The sequence below is a fragment of the Somniosus microcephalus genome, chromosome 20, assembly GCF_052327205.1.
Source record: "Somniosus microcephalus isolate GS21.2 chromosome 20, FLI_Smic_1.0, whole genome shotgun sequence".
In the NCBI taxonomy this organism is placed as follows: Eukaryota; Metazoa; Chordata; class Chondrichthyes; order Squaliformes; family Somniosidae; genus Somniosus; species Somniosus microcephalus.
In genome coordinates, this window is record NC_141006.1 from 65,161,752 (window position 1) to 65,183,126 (window position 21,375).

The 21,375-nt window shown below is 44.9% G+C and overlaps 1 protein-coding gene across 5 annotated transcripts in view; it reads left to right on the forward strand.

Moving 5' to 3' along the window:
- The first annotated feature begins 1,303 nt into the window (after positions 1–1,303).
- Positions 1,304–21,375, forward strand: part of LOC147103359 (tRNA selenocysteine 1-associated protein 1-like) — a 35,874-nt gene continuing 15,802 nt past the window's right edge. For 3 of the 5 annotated variants that reach the window (XM_085962861.1, XM_085962858.1, XM_085962860.1), the window contains exons 1-6: positions 1,304–1,575; positions 3,332–3,429; positions 11,969–12,068; positions 13,043–13,098; positions 19,138–19,269; positions 20,491–20,610. In XM_085962861.1, the coding sequence (XP_085818987.1) occupies positions 1,549–1,575; positions 3,332–3,429; positions 11,969–12,068; positions 13,043–13,098; positions 19,138–19,269; positions 20,491–20,610 (533 nt within the window). In that variant the 5' untranslated portion in view covers positions 1,304–1,548. The remainder of the gene's footprint in view (positions 1,576–3,331; positions 3,430–11,968; positions 12,069–13,042; positions 13,099–19,137; positions 19,270–20,490; positions 20,611–21,375) is intronic. The other 2 variants (XM_085962862.1, XM_085962859.1) reach the window with 1 other exon arrangement.

Below are 21,375 nucleotides of genomic sequence, written 5' to 3' on the forward strand. Positions count from 1 at the left end.
CCTACTTTTCAATTCTATCCCTCTGGAAATAAACCCTAGTGCTTGGGGTAGTTGAAATCCCCCATGATTATTATTCTATGTTTTTTACTAATTTCTCTAATTTGTCTGTATATTTCTTCCTCTACCTCCTTTCCACTATTAGGTGGTCTGTAGACTATGCCTATTAGTGTGATTGATCCTTTATTATATTTTATCTCTCTCCATATGGATTCTATTTTTGTCTTGCTGATATCTATGTCCCTTTTTTCTACTGCCATTATGTTATCCCTAATAAGTACAGCTACTCCACCTCCCCTTTTTCCTCTCTCTATATTTTCTAAATATGTTATACCCTACAATGTTTAATTCCCAGTCCTGATTTTTCTGTAGCCATGTCTCAGTAATCCCTACTACATCTGGTTCCTCCTAATGCATAATTGCCTCCAGCACCCCGGTTTTATTACGGACACTGTGTGCATTGCTGTAGAGACAGTTTAACTTATTTTAATAGGATTTCCTCTTGCTTTATGTTTAACCATCTTTAGACTCCTGTTCTATAACTCTATTTGCTCCCTTGCCGTCAATGTCCTCCCTTACTTTATTCTTTCCTATGCTCACTTTTTCTGTTTTGTTTATATTTAGGCTGCTTACGTTTCTTGTAGATCCCTTGTAGATGCTGCTTTGCCTGCTGAATACGTCTAGCATTTTTTGTTTTTATTACTGATTTCCAGCAGCCACAGTATATTGCTTTTGTCATATTAGAAAAGAAAAATTTGCATTTCTATAGTGCCTTGTGCCACCTCAGGACCTGCGGAAGCGCTTTACAGCCATTGGAGTGCTTTTGAAGTGTAGCCACTGTTGTGATGTAGGAAATGCGGCAGCCAATTTGTGCATAGCAAGCTCCCACAAACAGCAATGTGACAATGAACAGATCATCTGTTTTTGTTATGTTGGTTGAGGGATAAATATTGTTGAGGACACCGGGGATAACTTCCCCCGCTCTTCTTCAAACTAGAGGCATAGGCTCTTATACGCGCACCTGTGGGAACAGAAGGGGCTTCGGTTTAACATCTCATCCGAGCGATGGCACCTCCCACAGTGCCAGGCAAGATTCTCGTGCTCGCGTTGTTGGAGCGCAACTTGAACCCACAAAAACTTGGCGACTCTGAGGTGAGGGTGCTACCTGCTGAGACACAGCTGGCACTAAATCAGACCCCCCCACCCCAAACATTGGCCAAGTTTTATTTTTGGTCGGCCGTCAAATAATCAAGCAGCGAGTCCTCCGCCGCTGCGGGTGGCGCTGTGGTGCGGGGCAGGGGGTGGGTAAAGGAGGAGGAGGTGGTGGGCAGACGCCGCCTGTGTTCAGGGCTCGGGCGGAAGGCGAGTGCAGTGAGGGGACGGCTGACCGAGGCTCGCTCTTTGCTTCCCCCCCCCCCTCTCCCACTCCCCCCTTCCTCCATTTGTCTTTCGGAGCCGGTGTATATATTTTAATTCACACCCCACCCACAAACGGATCTCGGAATAAATTATAGAGAGAGAAAGAGCAATTAAAAGCGCACGGGGAGGAAGATGTCGCGGAGTCTGTGGATGGGCGATGTAAGTGTGAGGACGGCGGGCGCCGCGTTGCCAGGGTTATCGCCAGCTGCCGACCTCGGGCAGGGGGCCGCCGGCACCCGGGCCAGCAGAGCCTCCGGGGGGGAGCTGAATCCTGCAAGATAGACCACTTAGGCCCACTGGCAAAGCATCATTATCATTAATATCGACTTAACGCTCAATAGCTTTAGCATGTACAAAAATATGTAACTGTAAATTCTAGATATGTAGTGTAATTATCAAATTCATTGATATATATTTATAAATATATTTATTTGCAAATATTTGAAGGTAAATAATGTTTATTTAATGTAAATGATACCTATTAAACATCTTGTGTAGGACACCCACTTCCTGTCCTTTACTTCCTCTTGTTCATATTTTCTATGTCATGTTTTGGTGTCAACGTTTCCCATTTTTGCTATGTCAGCTGCCACGGTGTATTGGCAGGTCTGACTCCGTGGAGCGCGTGTTTGAGGTTGCCCACCTCCATCGCCATCCTGTATGTTAAAATCCTTGACATTCCTCACCGGCTGTTGGCAATGCTCAGGACGCTTTCCTACTGATAGAATATTGCCAATCTCTCAGAGGTTGCAGAATGGCAGTTGTAGGAAATGTCAAACTGATTCATCCAGAGGGTTGCACCTCTTTTGTTATTTTTGGCAAGGCCAGCATTTATTGCCACCTATTGTCATCCCTACTGAGTGGCTTGCTAGGCCATTTCAGAGGACAGTTAAGAGTCAACCGCTCTGGTGTGCAGCTGGAGCCACATATAGGCCAGGCCGGGTAAGGACATTAATGAACCTGTTGGGTTCTTAACGACAGCTTCATTGTAACTTTTACCGGTACCAAGTTTTATTAAAATTGAGTTCAAATTCTCAAAACTGCCATGGTGGGATTTGAACTTGCGTTCTCTGGATTATTAGCCCAGTAACATAACCACAACACCACCATGTCCATTATTAAAATGTAGTTGACTTTTTTTTTTCTCCCCATCCCCAGCTAAGAGGATGATAGGTAACCTACTTTTTCATATCTTCAACCCCTCCCCAATACAATACTGAAGTGTTCTAACTGGTCTTTCTAGGCGGTTTCCCTGGGTGTGTAGATTACAGTTGAGAGCACAGGCTTTTAAGTAAGCAATCTATTCTGCAGTGTGCAGGAACTGTGCTATGGAGCACCAGCATGTGGTGCCAATGCATTATGGGCACTGATTCAGTTTCCCTCATTTCACTTAACCTTAGATGCAGGCAGACACAGAGTAGGCGACAGGTGGCTCCTCAGAAGGATGAGGGAAAGTCAGGAGGCTGTTCTGTGGCTCCTGGTGACTGGTTAAGAACAGGATTGACAGTGGCCTGGGGACAGAATGCACACATCCACCTGGATGCCGAAGGGTGTGTGGCCCGAGGGAGTAGCAAGTGGAGAAAGTTGGGTGGGTGTTGTCATAGGGGAGTAGTTTAGACAATTCCTTTTTAAGTGGTAGTTTTGTTCTGGAGCAATGAGTATAAACTTTCACCCGAATAACATTTTTTTTTAAAATCAGGATGAGAAAAGGCAACCTAGATCTCCCAGTCAACATCCAACTGCATCCTGAGCACCTCTAACTGTTTGGAATAATTTGCCAGTTACTGGCCTTTGAGCACAAAATTTCTGCCTAATATCTAAAATTGAAACTATTTGCTTTAACTTCAATTTCTGTCCTACTAACCTGATGCACACTGAAGTAACTTTTGGCCTAATTCTGTACTTTTTTTTGCAGTTGGAAAATTACATGGACGAACATTTTATCTCCAGAGCGTTTGCCACAATGGGTGAAACTGTAATAAGTGTAAAAATTATTCGTAATCGAGTGACAGGGTAAGAATAATTGTTATATTTATAAATGGTGGATTATTTGTCATTATATATCATAAGCATGGGCTTATCCAAAGTTTATTGATTTAGTTATTTGACTTGCATCATTGTTTTCTCTCAATGGAAAAGTCCAGTGAAGGTGCACATGATTTTTGCAGTTAATACTTAATTAAAAGGAATGATTTAGAATGCTATAACTAAAATGGCTGCACATATTGGAAATCTATAATAAAACAGAATTGCTGGAAATGCACCTGTAAAGTAAAAAGACAGGTTAACGTATACCATTGCTTAGAAAGTGAAAGTAGTTTGGGATTTCCTACATTACAACAGTGACTACACTTTTTTTTAAAAAGTACTTCATTGGCTGTAAAGCGCTTTGGGACGTCCGATGGTCATGAAAGGCGCTATATAAATGCAAGTCTTTCTCTCTTTACAGTTCCCATTCAGTTAAGTAGAGTTGCCTGTATAAAACTTGTCCTTTTTATGACTGAATTGTGTTTTAAAAAGCATTGTTAATAAGTTACAGAAAGAAAGAACTTGCATTTCTATAGCACCTTTCACAACCTCAAGATGCCCCAAAGCACTTCACGGCCAATGAAGTACTTTTTGAAGTGTAGTCACATTCATAAGGTAGGGAAATGCGGCAGCCAATTCACACAGCAAGGTCCCACAAACAGCAATGAGATAAATGATCAGAACAATTTTGAGGAATAACCAGCATCGGACCTAGGAGTGAGCAGCGAGGTCAGGAGGAGGAGCTATAACCCGGCATAAAAACCAGCGGCAGCGACCAGAGGCCCGAGACCAGCATCGGACCTAGGAGTGAGCAGCGAGGTCAGGAGGAGGAGCTATAACCCGGCATAAAAACCAGCGGCAGCGACCAGAGGCCCGAGACCAGCATCGGACCTAGGAGTGAGCAGCGAGGTCAGGAGGAGGAGCTATAACCCGGCATAAAAACCAGCGGCAGAGGCCCGAGACCAGCATCGGACCTAGGAGTGAGCAGCGAGGTCAGGAGGAGGAGCTATAACCCGGCATAAAAACCAGCGGCAGCGACCAGAGGCCCGAGACCAGCATCGGACCTAGGAGTGAGCAGTGAGGTCAGGAGGAGGAGCTATAACCCGGCATAAAAACCAGCGGCAGCGACCAGAGGCATACCAAATCAACAGCAGAGGAGAGAGGTAAAAAATAATCCAAGAGTGACGTCACCAGGAAGCAGGTAAGTGATTGGTTGGATTGGTTGGTGAGTATTTTTTCTTTTTATTACAAGCTTAAATTCGGCGGTTTTTTTCTAGGGTCTGTGCTGTAAGAGAGACAGTTGGTTAACCATTAAACTGGTGTAATTTAGAGGGATTGATTTAATCTAAATCCAATTAATTAAATAAAAATTTATAATTAATTACATAGAATGGAGCAGATGATGTGTTACTGTTGCGAGATGTGGGAGCCGGTAGACCCCATTGAGGCTAACGGTGATTACATCTGTGACAAGTGTCTGCTGCTACAGGATCTCCAGCTCCGTGTTGATGAGCTGGAGTCTGAGCTTCAGATACTGCGACACATCAGGGAGGGGGAGAAGTACCTGGACTCTGTGTTTCAGGAGGTGGTCACACCTATGAAGTTAATTAATTCAGATGTAGCCCATGGTCAGGGACAGGACGGTGTGACCACGAGTGAGGCAGGTACGGGGATCCAGAAGGTAGTGTTGGAGGAGCCGCAGCCCTTGCTCTTGTCCAACAGGTTCGAGCTTCTTACTCCCTGTGGAGACGGAAGCAGGGGCTGCAGGGAGGATGAGCAACCTGGCCACAGCACCGTGGAGAGGGGGGCCATGCAAGAGGGGGGAGTAAATAGAAATGTTGTAGTGGTAGGGGATAGTATTATTAGGGGGATAGATAGAGTTCTCTGCAGCCAAGAGCGAGAGTCCCGTAGGCTGTGTTGCCTACCCGGTGCCAGGGTTAAGGACATCTCCTCTGGGCTGGACAGAAACTTGGAGTGGGAGGGGGAGGATCCAGTTGTCGTGGTCCATGTTGGTACCAACGACATAGATAGGACAAGGAAGGAGGTTCTGCTGAGGGAGTTTGAGCAGCTAGGGGCCAAATTAAAAAGCAGAACCACAAGGGTAATAATCTCTGGATTATTACCTGAGCCACGAGCGAATTTGGCTAGGACAAATAAAATAAGAGAGTTAAATGCGTGGCTCAAAGACTGGTGTGGGAGAAATGGGTTTTGCTCCCTGGGACACTGGCACCAGTACTGGGACAGGAGGGAGCTGTTCCGTTGGGACGGGCTTCACTTGGCCAGTGCTGGGACTAGAGTCCTGGCGGATCATATAACTAGGGCTGTAGAGAGGGCTTTAAACTAACTAGTGGGGGGGAGGTTCCTAGAGAGCAAATAATAAAAATGACAACAGAGAAGGTCAAAGACTTAGGTAGCAGTGGGGAAATTAAAAACCAGAGCGTGTCAGGAAGGGGTAGAAGGTGTGGAGTAAAAGGTAAAGTAATAAAAAGGGCAATAGCAGGAACTAAGTGTCACAAAACATATTTGAAAGTTCTCTATCTGAATGCACGTAGCATTCGTAACAAAATAGACGAGTTAAAGGCACAAATAGCTACATATGGGTATGATCTTGTGGCCATTACAGAAACATGGCTGCAGGGTGACAATGCCTGGGAATTAAACATACCAGGTTATTTAACAATCAGGAAGGACAGGCAGGAAGGAAGGGGAGGTGGGGTGGCTATGTTAATAAAGGAAGGAATCACTGTAATACAGAGAAATGATATTGGGTCAAAGGATCAGGATAATGAAACAGTTTGGGTGGAGATAAGGAATAATAAGGGGAAAAAAACACTAGTGGGTGTAGTATATAGGCCTCCGAACAGTCGCCACTCGGTTGGACGGAGTATCAATCAGGAAATAGTTGAGGCTTGTAATAAGGGAACATCTATAATTATGGGGGATTTTAACTATCATATAAATTGGACGAATCAAATTGGGCAGGGCTGCCTTGAGGATGAGTTCATTGAGTGTATTAGGGATGGGTTTCTTGAGCAGTATGTAACTGAACCAACCAGGGGGCAAGCAACCTTAGATCTGGTCCTGTGTAACGAGACAGGATTAATTAAAAATGTCCTAGTAAAGGATCCCCTTGGAATGAGTGACCATAACATGGTTGAATTCCATATTCAGTTAGAGGGCGAGGAGGCTGTATCTCAAACAAGCGTGCTAAGCTTGAATAAAGGAGACTATGAAGGTATGAGAGCGGAATTGAGTAAAGTGGATTGGGAAAATAGGTTAAAGGATAAGACGATACATGATCAGTGGTGTACATTTAAGGAGTTATTTTACAAATTCCAAAAAAAGTATATTCCACTGAGAAAAAAAGGGTGTAAAAGAAAAGACAGCCATCCGTGGCTAAGTAAAGAAATTAAGGATAGTATTCGACTAAAAACAAGGGCATATAAGGTAGCCAAATCTAGTGGGAGGATAGAGGATTGGGAAAACTTTAAAAGACAGCAAAAAATAACAAAAAGATTGATTAAGAAAGGGAAGATAGATTATGAAAGTAAATTAGCAAAAAATATAAAGACAGATAGTAAGAGTTTTTATAGTTATATAAAAAGAAAAAGGGTGGCTAAAGTAAATGTTGGTCCCTTAGAGGATGAGACCGGGAAATTAATGGTGGGAAATATGGAGATGGCAAAAACACTGAATGAATATTTTGTATCAGTCTTTACAGTAGAGGACACCAAGAATATCCCAACACTTGACAAGCAGGGGGCTATAGGGGGGGAGGAGCTAAATATGATTAAAATCACAAAGGAAGTAGTACTTGGTAAAATAATGGGACTCAAGGCGGATAAATCACCTGGACCTGATGGCTTACATCCCAGGGTTTTGAGGGAAGTGGCGGTAGGGATTGTGGATGCATTGGTAATAATCTTCCAAAACTCCCTGGACTCAGCAAAGGTCCCGGCAGACTGGAAAACTGCTAATGTAACACCCTTATTTAAAAAGGGCAGTAGACAGAAGGCTGGAAACTATAGACCGGTTAGCCTAACATCTGTGGTAGGTAAAATTTTGGAGTCCATTATTAAGGAGACAGTAACAGGACATTTGGATAATCATAATTTAATAAGACAAAGTCAGCATGGTTTTATGAAGGGGAAGTCATGTTTGACAAATTTGCTGGAGTTCTTTGAGGAAGTAACATATAGGGTGGATAAAGGTGAACCAGTGGACGTAGTGTATTTAGACTTCCAAAAGGCATTTGACAAGGTGCCACACAAAAGATTATTGCTTAAGATAAAAAATCACGGGATTGGGGGTAATATTCTGGCATGGATAGAGGATTGGCTATCTAACAGAAGGCAGAGAGTTGGGATAAATGGTTCATATTCAGACTGGCAATCAGTAACCAGTGGTGTTCCGCAGGGGTCAGTGCTGGGTCCCCAACTCTTTACAATCTATATTAACGATTTGGAGGAGGGGACCGAGTGTAACACGTCAAAGTTTGCAGATGATACTAAGATGGGAGGGAAAGTAGTGAGTGAGGAGGACATAAAAAACCTGCAAGGGGACATAGACAGGCTAAGTAAGTGGGCAGAGATTTGGCAGATGGAATACAATACTGGAAAGTGTGAGGTTATGCACTTTGGCAGGAAAAATCGTAGAGCAAGTTATTATCTTAATGGCAAGAAACTTGAAAGTACTGAAGTACAAAGGGATCTGGGGGTCCTGGTGCACGAAACTCAAAAGGTTAGTATGCAGGTGCAGCAAGTGATTAAGAAGGCCAATGGAATGTTGGCTTTCATTGCTAGGGGGATAGAATATAAAAATAGGGAGGTATTGCTTCAGTTGTACAAGGTATTGGTGAGACCGCACCTGGAATACTGCATACAGTTTTGGTGTCCATACTTAAGAAAGGACATACTTGCTCTCGAGTCAGTACAAAGAAGGTTCACTCGATTAATCCCGGGGATGAGGGGATGGACATATGAGGAGAGGTTGAGTAGATTGGGACTCTACTCATTGGAGTTCAGAAGAATGAGAGGCGATCTTATTGAAACATATAAGATTATGAAGGGGTTGGATCGGGTGGATGCAGGGAGGATGTTCCAGATGATGGGTGAAACTAGAACTAGGGGGCATAGTCTTAGAATAAGGGGCTGCTCTTTCAAAACTGAGATGAGGAGGAACTACTTCACTCAGAGGGTGGTAGGCCCATGGAATATGCTGCCCCAAAAAGCTGTCGAAGCTACATCATTACATAAATTTAAAACAGAAATAGACAGTTTCCTAGTAGAAAAGGGAATTAAGGGTTACGGGGAGCGGGCAGGAATTTGGACATGAGTCTAGGTTCGGATAGGTCATGGCCCTGTGGGTAGCGGAGCGGGCCCAGGGGCCGTGTAGCCTGATCCTGCTCCTGTTTTCGTGTGTCTAATGCTGTTAGATTCAGGAGATAGTCCTGTCATAGTGGATTGGCGGTTAGGATCAGATCAGCCATGATCTTATTGAATGGCGGAGCAGGCTCGAGGGGCCAATTGGCCTACTCCTGCTCCTATTTCTTATGTTCTTATGTTCTTATGTTAGGACACTGAGAGAACTCCCCAGCTCCTCTTCAAATAGTATTTGGGATCTTTTGCATCTAGTGGATAGGACAGACGGGGCCTATGTTTAACAGATTACATAGGTTTAACGTAGTTACTCAAATTGGCAAATGGTGTTCCACAAGGATCCACTGTTGTTCACTGTTTACATAAATGATTTGGACTCGGGACTAGGAAGTACAATTTCAAAATTTGTAGATTACATAATTTTTAGTTAATACAGAGGGGGGGACTGTGACAAAATACAGGAAGACATTAATAAACTTGCAGATTGGGCGTGTAATTGGCAAATGAACTTCAATATAGATCAGTGTGAGATGATACATTTTGGTATGAAGAATAAGGAGGCCACATACTCCTGGAAAAAGAAGTGTCTAAATGGGGTGGAGGAACAGAGGGATCTGAGGATACAGATACACCGATCACTAAAAGTAGCGATGCAGGTAAGTAAATAAGCCCTTAAAAAAAGTAAACAAAGTGCTGGGGTTCATTTCTAGAGGAATAGAATTGAAAAGCAGAGAAGTTCTGTTAAACTTGTTTTGAACTTTGGTTAGACCACACTTGGAGTACTGTGCACAGTTCTGGTCTCCATATTATAAAAAGGATATGGAGGCACTGGAGAAAGTGCAAGAAGATTTACATGGATGATACCAGAACTGAGAGGTTATACCTATCAGGAAAGATTGAACAGGCTGGGGCTCTTTTCTCGAGAAAAAAGACTGAGGACTGACCTGATGGAAGTCTTCAAGATTATGAAAGGGTTTGATAGGATAGACGTGTTGAAGATGTGTGGGGGAGACCAGAATCATGGGCCATAAATATAAGATAGTCACTAATAAATCCAAAAGGAAATTCAGGAGAAACTTCTTTACCCAGAGAGTGGTTAGAATGTGGGACTTCCTATCAGAGGGAGTCATTGAGACGAATAGCATAGATGCATTCAAGGGGAAGCTAGATAAGCACATGAAGGAGAAAGGAATAGAAGAATATGTTGATGGGGTTAGATGAAAAGGGGTGGGTGGAGCATAAAAACTGGCATGGACCTGTTGGGCTGAATGGCCTGTTTCTGTGCTGTAAATACTTTGTAACATCTCATCCAAAAGACAGCACCTCCAGCTGTGCAGCACACCTTCAGAAATGCACTGAAGTGTTGGCCTAGATTATGTACGCAAGTCTCTAGAGTAGGGTTTGAACCCACAACCTTCTGACTCAGATGAGAGTGCTAGCATAGAGCTTTGGCTGATACTTAATAGTGCCAACTTACAGTAGTTGGCACTATTGTATTAATCGAACAATTCATGGATATGGAGGAAAGAGAGACTTTTGCTTTCTCCGTTATATTCCCTTTGTCTGTACACATTAGAGCAATAGTTTGAAGTCAATGGGCTGGATTTTGTCAATGGGTCGTGATGGAGGCGGGACTCCCACTTTTTGGGTTGTCGTCCTGCCTCCATCAATTTGTGGCCAACCCACGCGATTTTCCCTTGATTGACCTTGTTGAGCCCGCCCAGTGGGCTCAGCAGGCCAATTAAGGGACACCCGGTTACAGGTGATGTCAGGGATTGACATTTCATCTGTCAAGAGCTTTTGACAGATGAAATATCAGCGTTTGACAGCTCTGTGAAGCTGTCAATCACTGACAATCTGACTTCTAACTTGAGTCCTTCTCCACAGACTCAGTTAGAAATCTCTCCAGAACAGAAAGCAGAAGGCTGCAGCTTTTGACAGCTCGTGGCCATTCTGCTTTCTGTGCCGGTGAGATGAGGGACTCCCGAGACCTGAAGGAAGGAAGCCTGCATTAGTAAGTAAAGGTAAGTAAAACTTATTTAAACACTTCACACACCAAACACACTTACCTCTGCACTCATGCACCCATCACTCACCTGAACACCGGACATCTCGAACCCTCCAAGTCCTTCAGCCCGACGGTCCGACTCGCTAACTTGGCGTGGTTTGGAGCCGCTGGGCAGCCCACACTTCGGGGCTAAAAATAGGGATTAGGCCAAAAACTGCCTGTTAACTACCTGTTAACAGGCAGTTAATTGGCACTAATCCCCTTCCCGCCTCTGGGAGTCGGCTCCCAGCACAGTTCGGGTACCCGCCTCCTGGGAAACGGGCATGGAGGTGGGTTGGGGGCGGGAAGGGTTCGTGCCCACCGATTCTGCAATTTTCCCCCCACTCCCGCCTCCGCGGGGCTTGGAAATTCGAGCCCAATAAATAAGTGTTGGCAACACTGTTTTAAGTGCAGACAATAATTCTTTCTGTCTTCATTGTATTCATAATTTTAATGCTTTGACTGTTAGAACTTTCTTGTCTGCACGATTATCCCCCAAGCCCGCGCAGCCTTGGCTCAGTAATAGCACTGCCTCTGAGTCAGAAGGTTGTGCATTCCGTTCGAAGTGCCGTATTTTAGATGAGATGTTAAACCGCGGAGACCCTGTCTGCCCGCTCGGGTAGATGTAAAAGATCCTATGACACTATGCAACGAAGAGCGAGGGAGTTTTCCATGTGTCCTGGCCAACATTTATCCCTCAACCATCATCATTAAAAGAGATTATCTGGTCATTTATGTAATTTCTGTTTGTGAGACCTTGGTGTGAGCAAATTGGCTGCCACACTTCCCACATTACAACAGTGACTACACTTCAAAAGTACTTCATTGGCTGTAAAGCGCTTTGAGATGTTCTGAGGTTATGAAAGGTGCTATAGAAATACAAGTTCTTTCTTATTGCTATTATAAAAACATACCACAACTGTCAAGCATATGACCTTAAGATCTTCTCGACTGCTGCACTATTTACTCTATAGTTCCATGGGAATCAGCCTGAAAATGTTGGGGATTCTTATGCAATATGCAGTTATTTGGACTGATTTTATGATTTCTGCGTGTTTTTAATTAAGTTTTTAACTTTGATATTATTGTTTACATACAGGACGCCAGCAGGTTACTGCTTTGTAGAGTTCACAGACCAGGCTGCTGCAGAGCGATGTCTACTTAAGATCAATGGGAAAAAACTGCCAGGTGCTTCACCTGTAAGTGTTTCGGTGAACATGCTAGGGAAAATAGATACCTATTGTTGAAGAATTAACGAATTAACGAGTAATATGGTTGTGTATGATGTGACAGTGTTATATTAGTTTGTAATGCAAATGTACATTTCTGCTCAGACCCTCTGATTGCCTATTTTGCCAAGTGAGAATTTTAATACCTAAAGAATATGTTTCTACCATTGCAAGTCTGACCCAGATCTGTTTAATTTGGATAGTTTTGCTAACTGAAAGGGACAGACAGAGTTCGCCTATTGCACAAATAGTGGCTAACACAGTATTATTCAAGTGCATTACTAGCCCAGAGTGCTTCATATTTTACTGCAAAACTGAGGATTGAAACAGGCCTATTTTGCAATGAGGTGCGGAGAATGATGACTAAAATATTTCAGGACCACATAATACCTCAGCCCCAAATCAAGTTTTGATTATGAGAAAGCATAAGTGAGGATTCTGGAGTTTTTAAACAACTGTCATTCTACAATGGCTTGCATTTATATAACAACCCTTGTGTTAGAAAATCATCTCAGAGCGCCTTCTAAATCGGAGACCAAAATCAATACCACGTGGAAGAGGAAATTATAAGCAGAATGGGATGAAAAGAAAATTCTTTACCATGCCCGTGAAAGCAGGAGGGGCAGAGAGATTTGAGCAGGGATTCCCAGAGGGCAGAGACTGAAAGAGTATCTGCCAGTAATGGAATGAAGAGGAGTGGACCAGTGTCAGGAGCACAGACATAGGGCTGCAGGGGGCTACTGAGGTAGGGTTGGGCAATGCCGTGGAGGTCTTTAAAGATGAGGATATAAGGATCTTCAAATTGATTATAGCGTAATATCCAACATTTATTTCCTGAGGCTTTACCAGCATTAGTTACCACTCCGAATGCTTGGATATACAGTCACTTGTTGTTTGAAATATATACAGTAACTATCAATATAATTTTGTTTTGTTTTTGTTAGCAGCCCAGAAGATTCAAGCTTAACTATGCCACTTATGGAAAGCAACCAGATAACAGGTGATTCACTATGAACCTTTTGCAGCTGTTGATCTGTTCAGTCACTCCCTCGCCTCTGCCGTTGATGCTCTTGTTTCCAGTAAAATGGTCGAAGGGTGTTTTTGTGACTGGAAGGCTGTTTCCAGTGGGGTTCCGCAGGGCTCGGTACTGGGTCCTTTTGCTTTTTGTGGTACAGGTTGAGCGTCCCAAATCCGGAGTTCCGGAATCCGGACTCTGGGACGATTGGTGGCAGGGGTCCGGAATCCGTAAAATGTTCCGGAATCTGGACACCCTGAGGGAGGCTTACTAAAAATCGAAACCTGGGCCCAGGCATTTCCGGACTCGGCACGTGTTTCTGATGTCCGAAGTCCGGAAATATCGCAACCTGGGTTCGGGCGTTTTCGGACATCCGAAGCATGTTCCGAAGTCTGGAAAAACCGGCTCGGCCTCGGTCCCGAGGTTGCCGGATTCGGGACTTTCTACCTGTATATATCAATGATTTGGACTTGAATGTAGGAAGTATGATTAAGAAGTTTGCAGATGTTACAAAAATTGGCCGTGTGGTTGATAATGAAGAAGAAAGCTGCAGACTGCAGGAAGATATCAATGGACTGACTGGTCTGTGGCAAATGGAATTAAATCTGGAGAAGTGTGAGGTAATGCATTTGGGGAGGGCTAACAAGGCAAGGGAATACGCTATAAATGGTAGGATACTGAGAAGTGCAGAAGATCAGAGGGACCTTGGAGTGCATGTCCACAGATCCCTGAAGGTAGCATGACAGGTAGATAAGGTGGTTAAGAAGGCATACGGGTTACTTGCCTTTATTAGCCGAGGCATAGAATACAAGAGCAGGGAGGTTATGCTTGAACTGTATAAAACACTAGTTAGGCCACAGCTAGAATACTGCTTATAGTTCTGGTCACTACATTACAGGAAGGATGTGATTGCACTAGAGGGGCTACAGAGGAGATTTACGAGGATGTTGCCTGGGCTGGGGAATTTTAGCTATGAGAAAAGATTGGATAGGCTGGGTTTGTTTTCTTTGGAACAGAGGAGGCTGAGGGGAGACCTAATTGAGGTGTATAAAATTATGAGGGACCTAGATAGAGTGGATAGGAAGGACCTATTTCCCTTAGCAGAAGGGTCAATCACCAGGGGGCATATATAAAGTAATTGGTCGGAACTTTAAAGGGGATTTGAGGAGAATTATTTTCACCCAGAGGGTCATAGTCATACGGCACAGAAGGAGGCCGTTCAGCTCATCGAGTCCGTGCCGAGTATCTGTAGAGCAATCCAGTCAGTCCCATTCCCCTGCTCTATCCCCGTAGCCCTGCAAGTTTATTTCCCTCAAATGCCTATCCCGTCTCCCCTTAAAAACATTGAGTGTTTCTGCTTGCACCACTTCCGTCGGCAGAGAGTTCCAGAAAGTTTTTCCTCACATCCCCGCTGTATCTCTTGCCCAAATCTTAAATCTGTGTCCCCTAGTCCTTGTACCATCAACTAGTGGGAACAGCCTTTCCCCGTCTAACCTATCCAAACCCGTCATAATCTTATACACCTCTGTCAAATCACCCTTCAACCTCCTTTGCTCTAATGAAAACAAATCCAGCTTCTCCAACCTGTCCTTGTAGCTAAGATCCCCCATCCCCGGAACCATTCTGGTAAATCTCCTCTGCACACTCTCAGGGCCTTCATAAGAACATAAGACGTAGGAGCAGGAGTAGGTCATTCGGCCCCTCGAGCCTGCTCCGCCATTCAATAAGATCATGGCTGATCTGATCTTGGCCTCAACTCCACTTCCCTGCCCGCTCCCCATAACCCTTGACTCCCTTATTGTTCAAAAATCTGTCTGTCTCCACCTTAAATATATTCAATGACCCAGCCTCCACAGCTCTCTGGGGAAGAGAATTCCAAAGATTCATGACCCTCAGAGAAGAAATTTCTCCTCATTTCTGATTTAAATGGGTGCCCCCTTATTCTGAAATTATGCCCCCTAGTTCTAGATTCCCCCACGAGGGGAAACATCCTCTGTGCATCTACCCTGTCAAACCCCTTCAGAATCTTGTATGTTTCAATAAGATCCCCTCTCATTCTTCTAAACTCCAATGAGTACAGGCCCAACCTGCTCAACCTTTCTTCATAAGACAACCCCTTCATCTCCGGAATCAACCTCGTGAACCTTCTCTGAACTGCCTTCAATGCAAGTATATCCTTGTTTAAATAAGGAGACCAAAATTGTACGCAGTACTCCAGGTGTGGTCTCACCAACGCCCTGTACAGTTGTAACAGGACTTCCCTACTTTTATACTCCATTCCCTTTGCAATAAAGGCCAACTCTCCATTTCCCTTCCTAATTACTTGCTGTACCTGCATGTTAACTTTGTGATTCATGTATAAGGACCCCCAGATCCCTCTGTACCTCAGCATTTTGTAATCTCTCCCCATTTAAATAATAATTTGCTTACTTATTTTTCCTACCAAATTGGATAACCTCGCATTTTCCCACATTAAGCTCCATCTGCCAGATATTTGCCCACTCACTTAGCCTATCTATATCCCTTTGGAGATTCTTTGCGTCCTCCACACAATTTGCTTTCCCACCTATCTTTGTATCATCAGCAAATTTGGCTACATTACACTCAGTCCCTTCATCCAAGTCATTAATATAGATTGTAAATAGTTGAGGCCCCAGCACTGATCCCTGCAGTCTTCTTCTTAGGCAGTCCCTCGGAACCGAGGATAACTTGCTTCCACATTAAAAGTGAGTTCTCAGGTGACTGAAGAGTCCAATGCAGGACCTACAGTCTCTGTCAAAGGTGGGGCAGACGGTGGTTGAAGGGGCGGGTGCTTGGGTTGACGTGCGCTCCTTGTGCTGCCTGCACTTGGCTTCCGCTTGCCCCCGGCGAAGATGGGACTTCGTCTTCACAATGACTGTGCGGTGGTCACTGCTACCAATACTGTCATGGACAGATGCATCTGCGACAGGTAGATTGGGGAGGACGAGGTCAAGTAGGTTTTTCCCTCGTGTTGGTTCTCTCGAAGTCCCCCACCCAGAGTACATTCTGTGCCCCTGCTACTCTCAATGCTTCTTCGAAGTGGTGTTCAACATGGCAGAGTACTGATTCATCAGCTGAGGGAGGGCGGTAGGTGGTAATCAGCAGGAGGTTCCCTTGCCCATGCTTGACCTGAAGCCATGAGACTTCATGGGGTCCGGAGTCAATATTGAGGACTCCCAGGGCCACTCCTTCCCAACCGTATACCGCTTTGCCGCCACCCCTGGTGGGTCTGTCCTGCCAGTGGGACAGGACATACCCAGGGATGGTGATGGAAGAGTTTGGGACATTGGCTGAAAGGTATGATTCTGTGCGTATGACGATGTCAGGCTGCTGCTTGACTAGTCTGTGGGACAGCTCTCCCAATTTTGGCACAAGTCCCCAGATGTTGGTGAGGAGGACTTTGCAGGGTCGACTGGGCTGGGTGTGCCGTTGCCGTGTCCATAGCTGGTGTCGAGGACGATGCCGGGTGGTCCGTCCGGTTTTATTATTCTTATTGTTTCGTAGCGGTTTGTTACAACTGAGTGGCTTGCTGGGCCATTTCAGAGGGCAGTTAAGAGTCAACCACATTGCTGTGGGTCTGGAGTCACATATAGGCCAGACCAGGTAAGGACGACAGATTTCCTTCCCTAAAGGACATTAGTGAACCAGATGGGTTTTTACAACAATCCGATCATTTCATGGTCACCATTACTGATACTAGCTTTTTATTCCATATTTATTTAATTAATTGAATTTAAATTCCCCAGCTGCCGTGGTGGGATTTGAACTCACGTCTCTGGATCATTAGTTCATCTGTTCAGCTGCTTCTGCTGCATCATTTACATCCCCTTGCCCACCAAGTCAAGCTTCCTCAAGGGTTCCTCCCCTGCCCCAGCCCTGAACCCACATCTTTTTCTAGTTTCTTTCCTATCTCCACCTACCTCCTGCTCTCTCGTCTCTATTCCCATTAAACTGCTGATCACTGAAGTTCCCTGATATACCTATCAATTCATCCAATGAAAAGCGACGAGTTAAGAAAGTAACTATAGGTTTTTATTGGCTAAATAACAGAGCCCACCCTCGTGGGTGATCGGATACAACAAGGAGGAATGCCAGCCAGTCGACTACCTTTATACCTGGGCAGGTAAGTGGAGTCATGGGCGGAGTCAGCAGTGGTCAGCCCAGGTATAGCAGCGTGGCAAGAGGCGACCTCGTATAGTGATACAACAGTGTGAACAGTGATAACCATAGAGTAACGATATAACAGTGATAACTATAGTGTAACGATAGTGAACGATAAAAGTGGTTTACCACATTCCCTTCCTGGCCTTCATACTTACTGACGTTGTAAATGGTTTCCTTTCCTTCCCTTTCAACTCTGCCATTATCACCCTCTGTCCTTGCAAGCTACCACCCCATCATCCTTTCCTCACCAAAGTCCTTGAACGTGCTGTCGTCTCCAAAATCCATGCCCATCTTCCAGCAACTCCATGTTTGAATCACTCCAATCAGCTTTCCGCCCTGACACTGCACTGAAACGGCCCTAATCAAAGTTACAAACAACATCCTCGGTGACTGTGGGCAAGGTATACTAGCCCTCCTCATCCTTCGCAACCTATCTGCAGCCTTTGACATATCGACTACACCATCCTCCTTCAACACCACTCTTCCGTTGTCCGGGTGAGTGGGACTGCCCTCGCCTGGTTCCACTCTTATCTATACAGTCGTAAGCAGAGAATCTCCAGAAATGGCTTCTCTTCCCACACCGTTACCTCTGGAGTCCCCCAAGGATCTATCCTTGGCCTCCTTTTTTCATCTACATGCTGCCCCTTGGCGACTACATTCAGAAGTATGACCTCAGATTCCACATGCACGCTGACGACACCCAGCTCTACCTCAGCACCATCTCTCTCGACCCCTCCACTGCATCTGTGTTGTCAGACCGCCTCTTGTCCAACATTAAGTCCTGAATGCGCCACAATTTCATCCATTTAAACATTGGGAAAACCGAAGCCATTGTCTTTGGCCCCACTGCAAACTCTGTTCCCTCACCACCAACTCCATCGCCCTCCCTGGTCACTGTCTCAGGCCGAACCAGACTGTTTGCGACCTTGACGCCCTATTTGATTCTGAGCTGAGTTTCTAACCCCCATATCCTCTCCATCACCAAGACTGTCTACTTCCTCCTCTGTATCATCGCCCATCTCCGCCCCACCTCAGCCCATCTGTTGCTGAAACCCTCATCCATGCCTTTGTTTCCTCCAGAATCGACTGTTCCAACACTCTCCTGGCCGGCATCCCATCTTCCACCCTCCATAAACTCTGACCTTTTACACATCCCCCCCACTCCCTTGGCCCTACCATTGGTGGCCGTGCCTTCTGCCGTCTAGGTCCCAAGATTTGGCGTTCCCACCCTAAATGTCTCCAACTCTCCTTAAAACCTACCTCTTTGATCAAGCTTTTAATCACCCCTCCTAATGGCTCAGGGTCAACTTTTATCTGATAACAGTCCTGGGAAGTGCCTTGGAATGTTTTCCTATGTTAAAGATGCTATATCAATGTAAGTAGTTGTTGTTGCCAGAAACGTTGAGGTGGTATTCATGCCAGTGATGCAGTGTAATAGCCATGCTGTTCTTATCCATCAGTGACACATTTCAGTAACATGTAGTCTCTGTGTTTTGCCAACCTTAATTCCTATCGACCAAGAGCCATAAACTGAGATGAAGATCTAAGACCAGTGCCTAAGTATGAAAATTAAACATTACTTGTATTTAAAAAATGCTGCAAAACAGTTAGATAAATTGGTTGGCTTAGGGAACAAGATGGATTGACTTTCTTAACAGTGTACATGCATGTTTCACTGTATACCACTACTGCTGAAAATAAAACAGAATTTGTCTCTCTAGTTTAATGCATTTGGGATCATTTTAATAATGGATACTTTTATGTTATATCTTTTCACTTGAAAGTTTGTTTTTAAATTTAATGCTTGGGCATTAATGTTCTGTCACACATTTCCCCTAGTCCTGAATACTCACTGTTTGTTGGAGACTTAACACCAGAAGTGGATGATGGGATGCTTTACGAGTTTTTTGTTGAAAAGTACCCCACATGTAGAGGAGGAAAAGTGGTATTGGACAATCTGGGAAACTCCAAGTATGTAGCATTTATATATTTACATTAGCGATAAGTTCAATGTTCTTTGTGCTACAGTCACTATTTATACCACATACAGTCCAGAAGCAGTCATGATGGTCAATATCTGCACTTGTGATGCCTTAGAACCAATGATTGGTACAATGTATGGGTGGAGCAGCACAATGCATTGACACCATACACACTGTGTCACAGAGTGGAAGATGCAAGATGACGCTTACAATCCGTCATCACACCGAGCACCTGCTGCCAACCACACCACAAAGGGTAGGCACCAAGCAGATGCCAGCACGACCCCACAGGGGTCCAAAGACAAAGGGAAAAACATCCCAGGTCACTCTTTTCATCCTTCCTAGCTGCAGGCTATAGTGTAATAAGGTTTGGAAGCAGCCTCCAATTGTCTTTGTAGCCAGTAACGGTGTGGTACAGGGAGACTTCAGGAGAGAAGAAAAGTACATTAAAAAAAATATATATATTTAAATAAATGTGTGCAAGATTGGGGATAACCCACTTTTTTTAAATATCATTTTGAAAAATATTTTCTTGGTATATGGGCAATGTTCCCCCTAATTTTTTTGGCTGTGCGGTCCCTTTTACGGGCTGCGTGCCCCATTCAGAATTTTGCGCATGTGCGAAATCTCCCATTGAAAAGCCGGTTTGCGGCCTGCGCGGGACCTCCAGACCACTGCGCAGCTCAGCGGGAACATTGTATATGGGTGACACTGGCACGGTAGCATTTATTGCTCCTATCCCTAGTTGCACTGAGGGCATTAAGAGCCACACGTTTGCCTATTACATAGCGCTTGCATCCTGCGCTTGTTTACATGCTAGTTCTAGTATCTCACTGATCAACTTGTTGCTCCCCTTGGTGCTACTCGCAAGTGCAATTTTTTTCAAATTAAAATAAATCAGAATTTGTATATATTTCTACAGCATTTCGATGCAAGGGAAGGTGACGGCTGGAACAAAGAAAATCTAATTTGAGATTGATACAAATAAACTACTCGAGCTGTAACTTTTTTAGTTCATTAACTCATCAGAGCCTTGCAACTTGCTTTCCGCTATCTGTTTAATGTAACCCTTGACTCCAAACACTGTGAAGTCCATCCTTTCTCTCGCCCCACCCCTGACCCCCGTTCCCAGGTTACCCATCTAAAAGTAACCAGATTAGAGATAAACAGTGACATGAAATATAACAGAGAGAGTTCCTTTCTTTTACAGAGGTTATGGCTTTGTGAAGTTCTCTGATGAAGCTGAACAGAAACGAGCACTTGCTGAGTGTCAAGGTGCTGTTGGCGTCGGGGGGAAAGCTTTAAGGCTGAGTGTGGCGATACCAAAAACGTAAGCAACATTGGAGAGAGGCACAAACGTTGGGTGTTGCGCTTTTTATTTATTCGTTTATGGGATGTGGGCGTCGCTGGCAAGGCCAGCATTTATTGCCCATCCCTAATTGCCCTTGAGAAGGTGGTGGTGAGCCGCCACCTTGAACCGCTGCAGTCCGTGTGGTGAAGGTACTCCCACAGTGCTGTTAGGGAGGGAGTTCCAGGATTTTGACCCAGTGACGATGAAGGATCGGCGATATATTTCCAAGTCAGGATGGTGTGTGACTTGGAGGGGAAATTGGAGGTGGTGGTGTTCCCATGCACCTGCTGCCCTTGTCCTTCTAGGTGGAAGAGGTCGCGGGTTTGGGAGGTGCTGCCGAAGACCTTGGTGAGTTGCTGCACTGCATCTTGTAGCTGGTACACACTGCAGCCACGGTACTGCAGGGTGGTGGAGGGCTGCTTTGTCCTGGATGGTGTCGAGCTTCTTGAGTGTTGTTGGAGCTGCACGCATCCAGGCAAGTGGAGAATGTTCCATCACACTCCTTGTGCCTTGTAGATGGTGGAAAGGCTTTGGGAAGTCAGGAGGTGAGACACTTGCCACAGAATACCTAACCTCTGACCAACAGTATTTATGTGGCTGGTCCAGTTAAATTTCTGGTCAATGGTGACCCCCCAGGATGTTGATGGTGGGGGATTCGGCGATGGTAATACCGTTGAATGTCAAGGGGAGGTGGGTAGGCTCTCGCTTGTTGGCAATAGTTATTGCCTGGCACTTCTGTGGCAT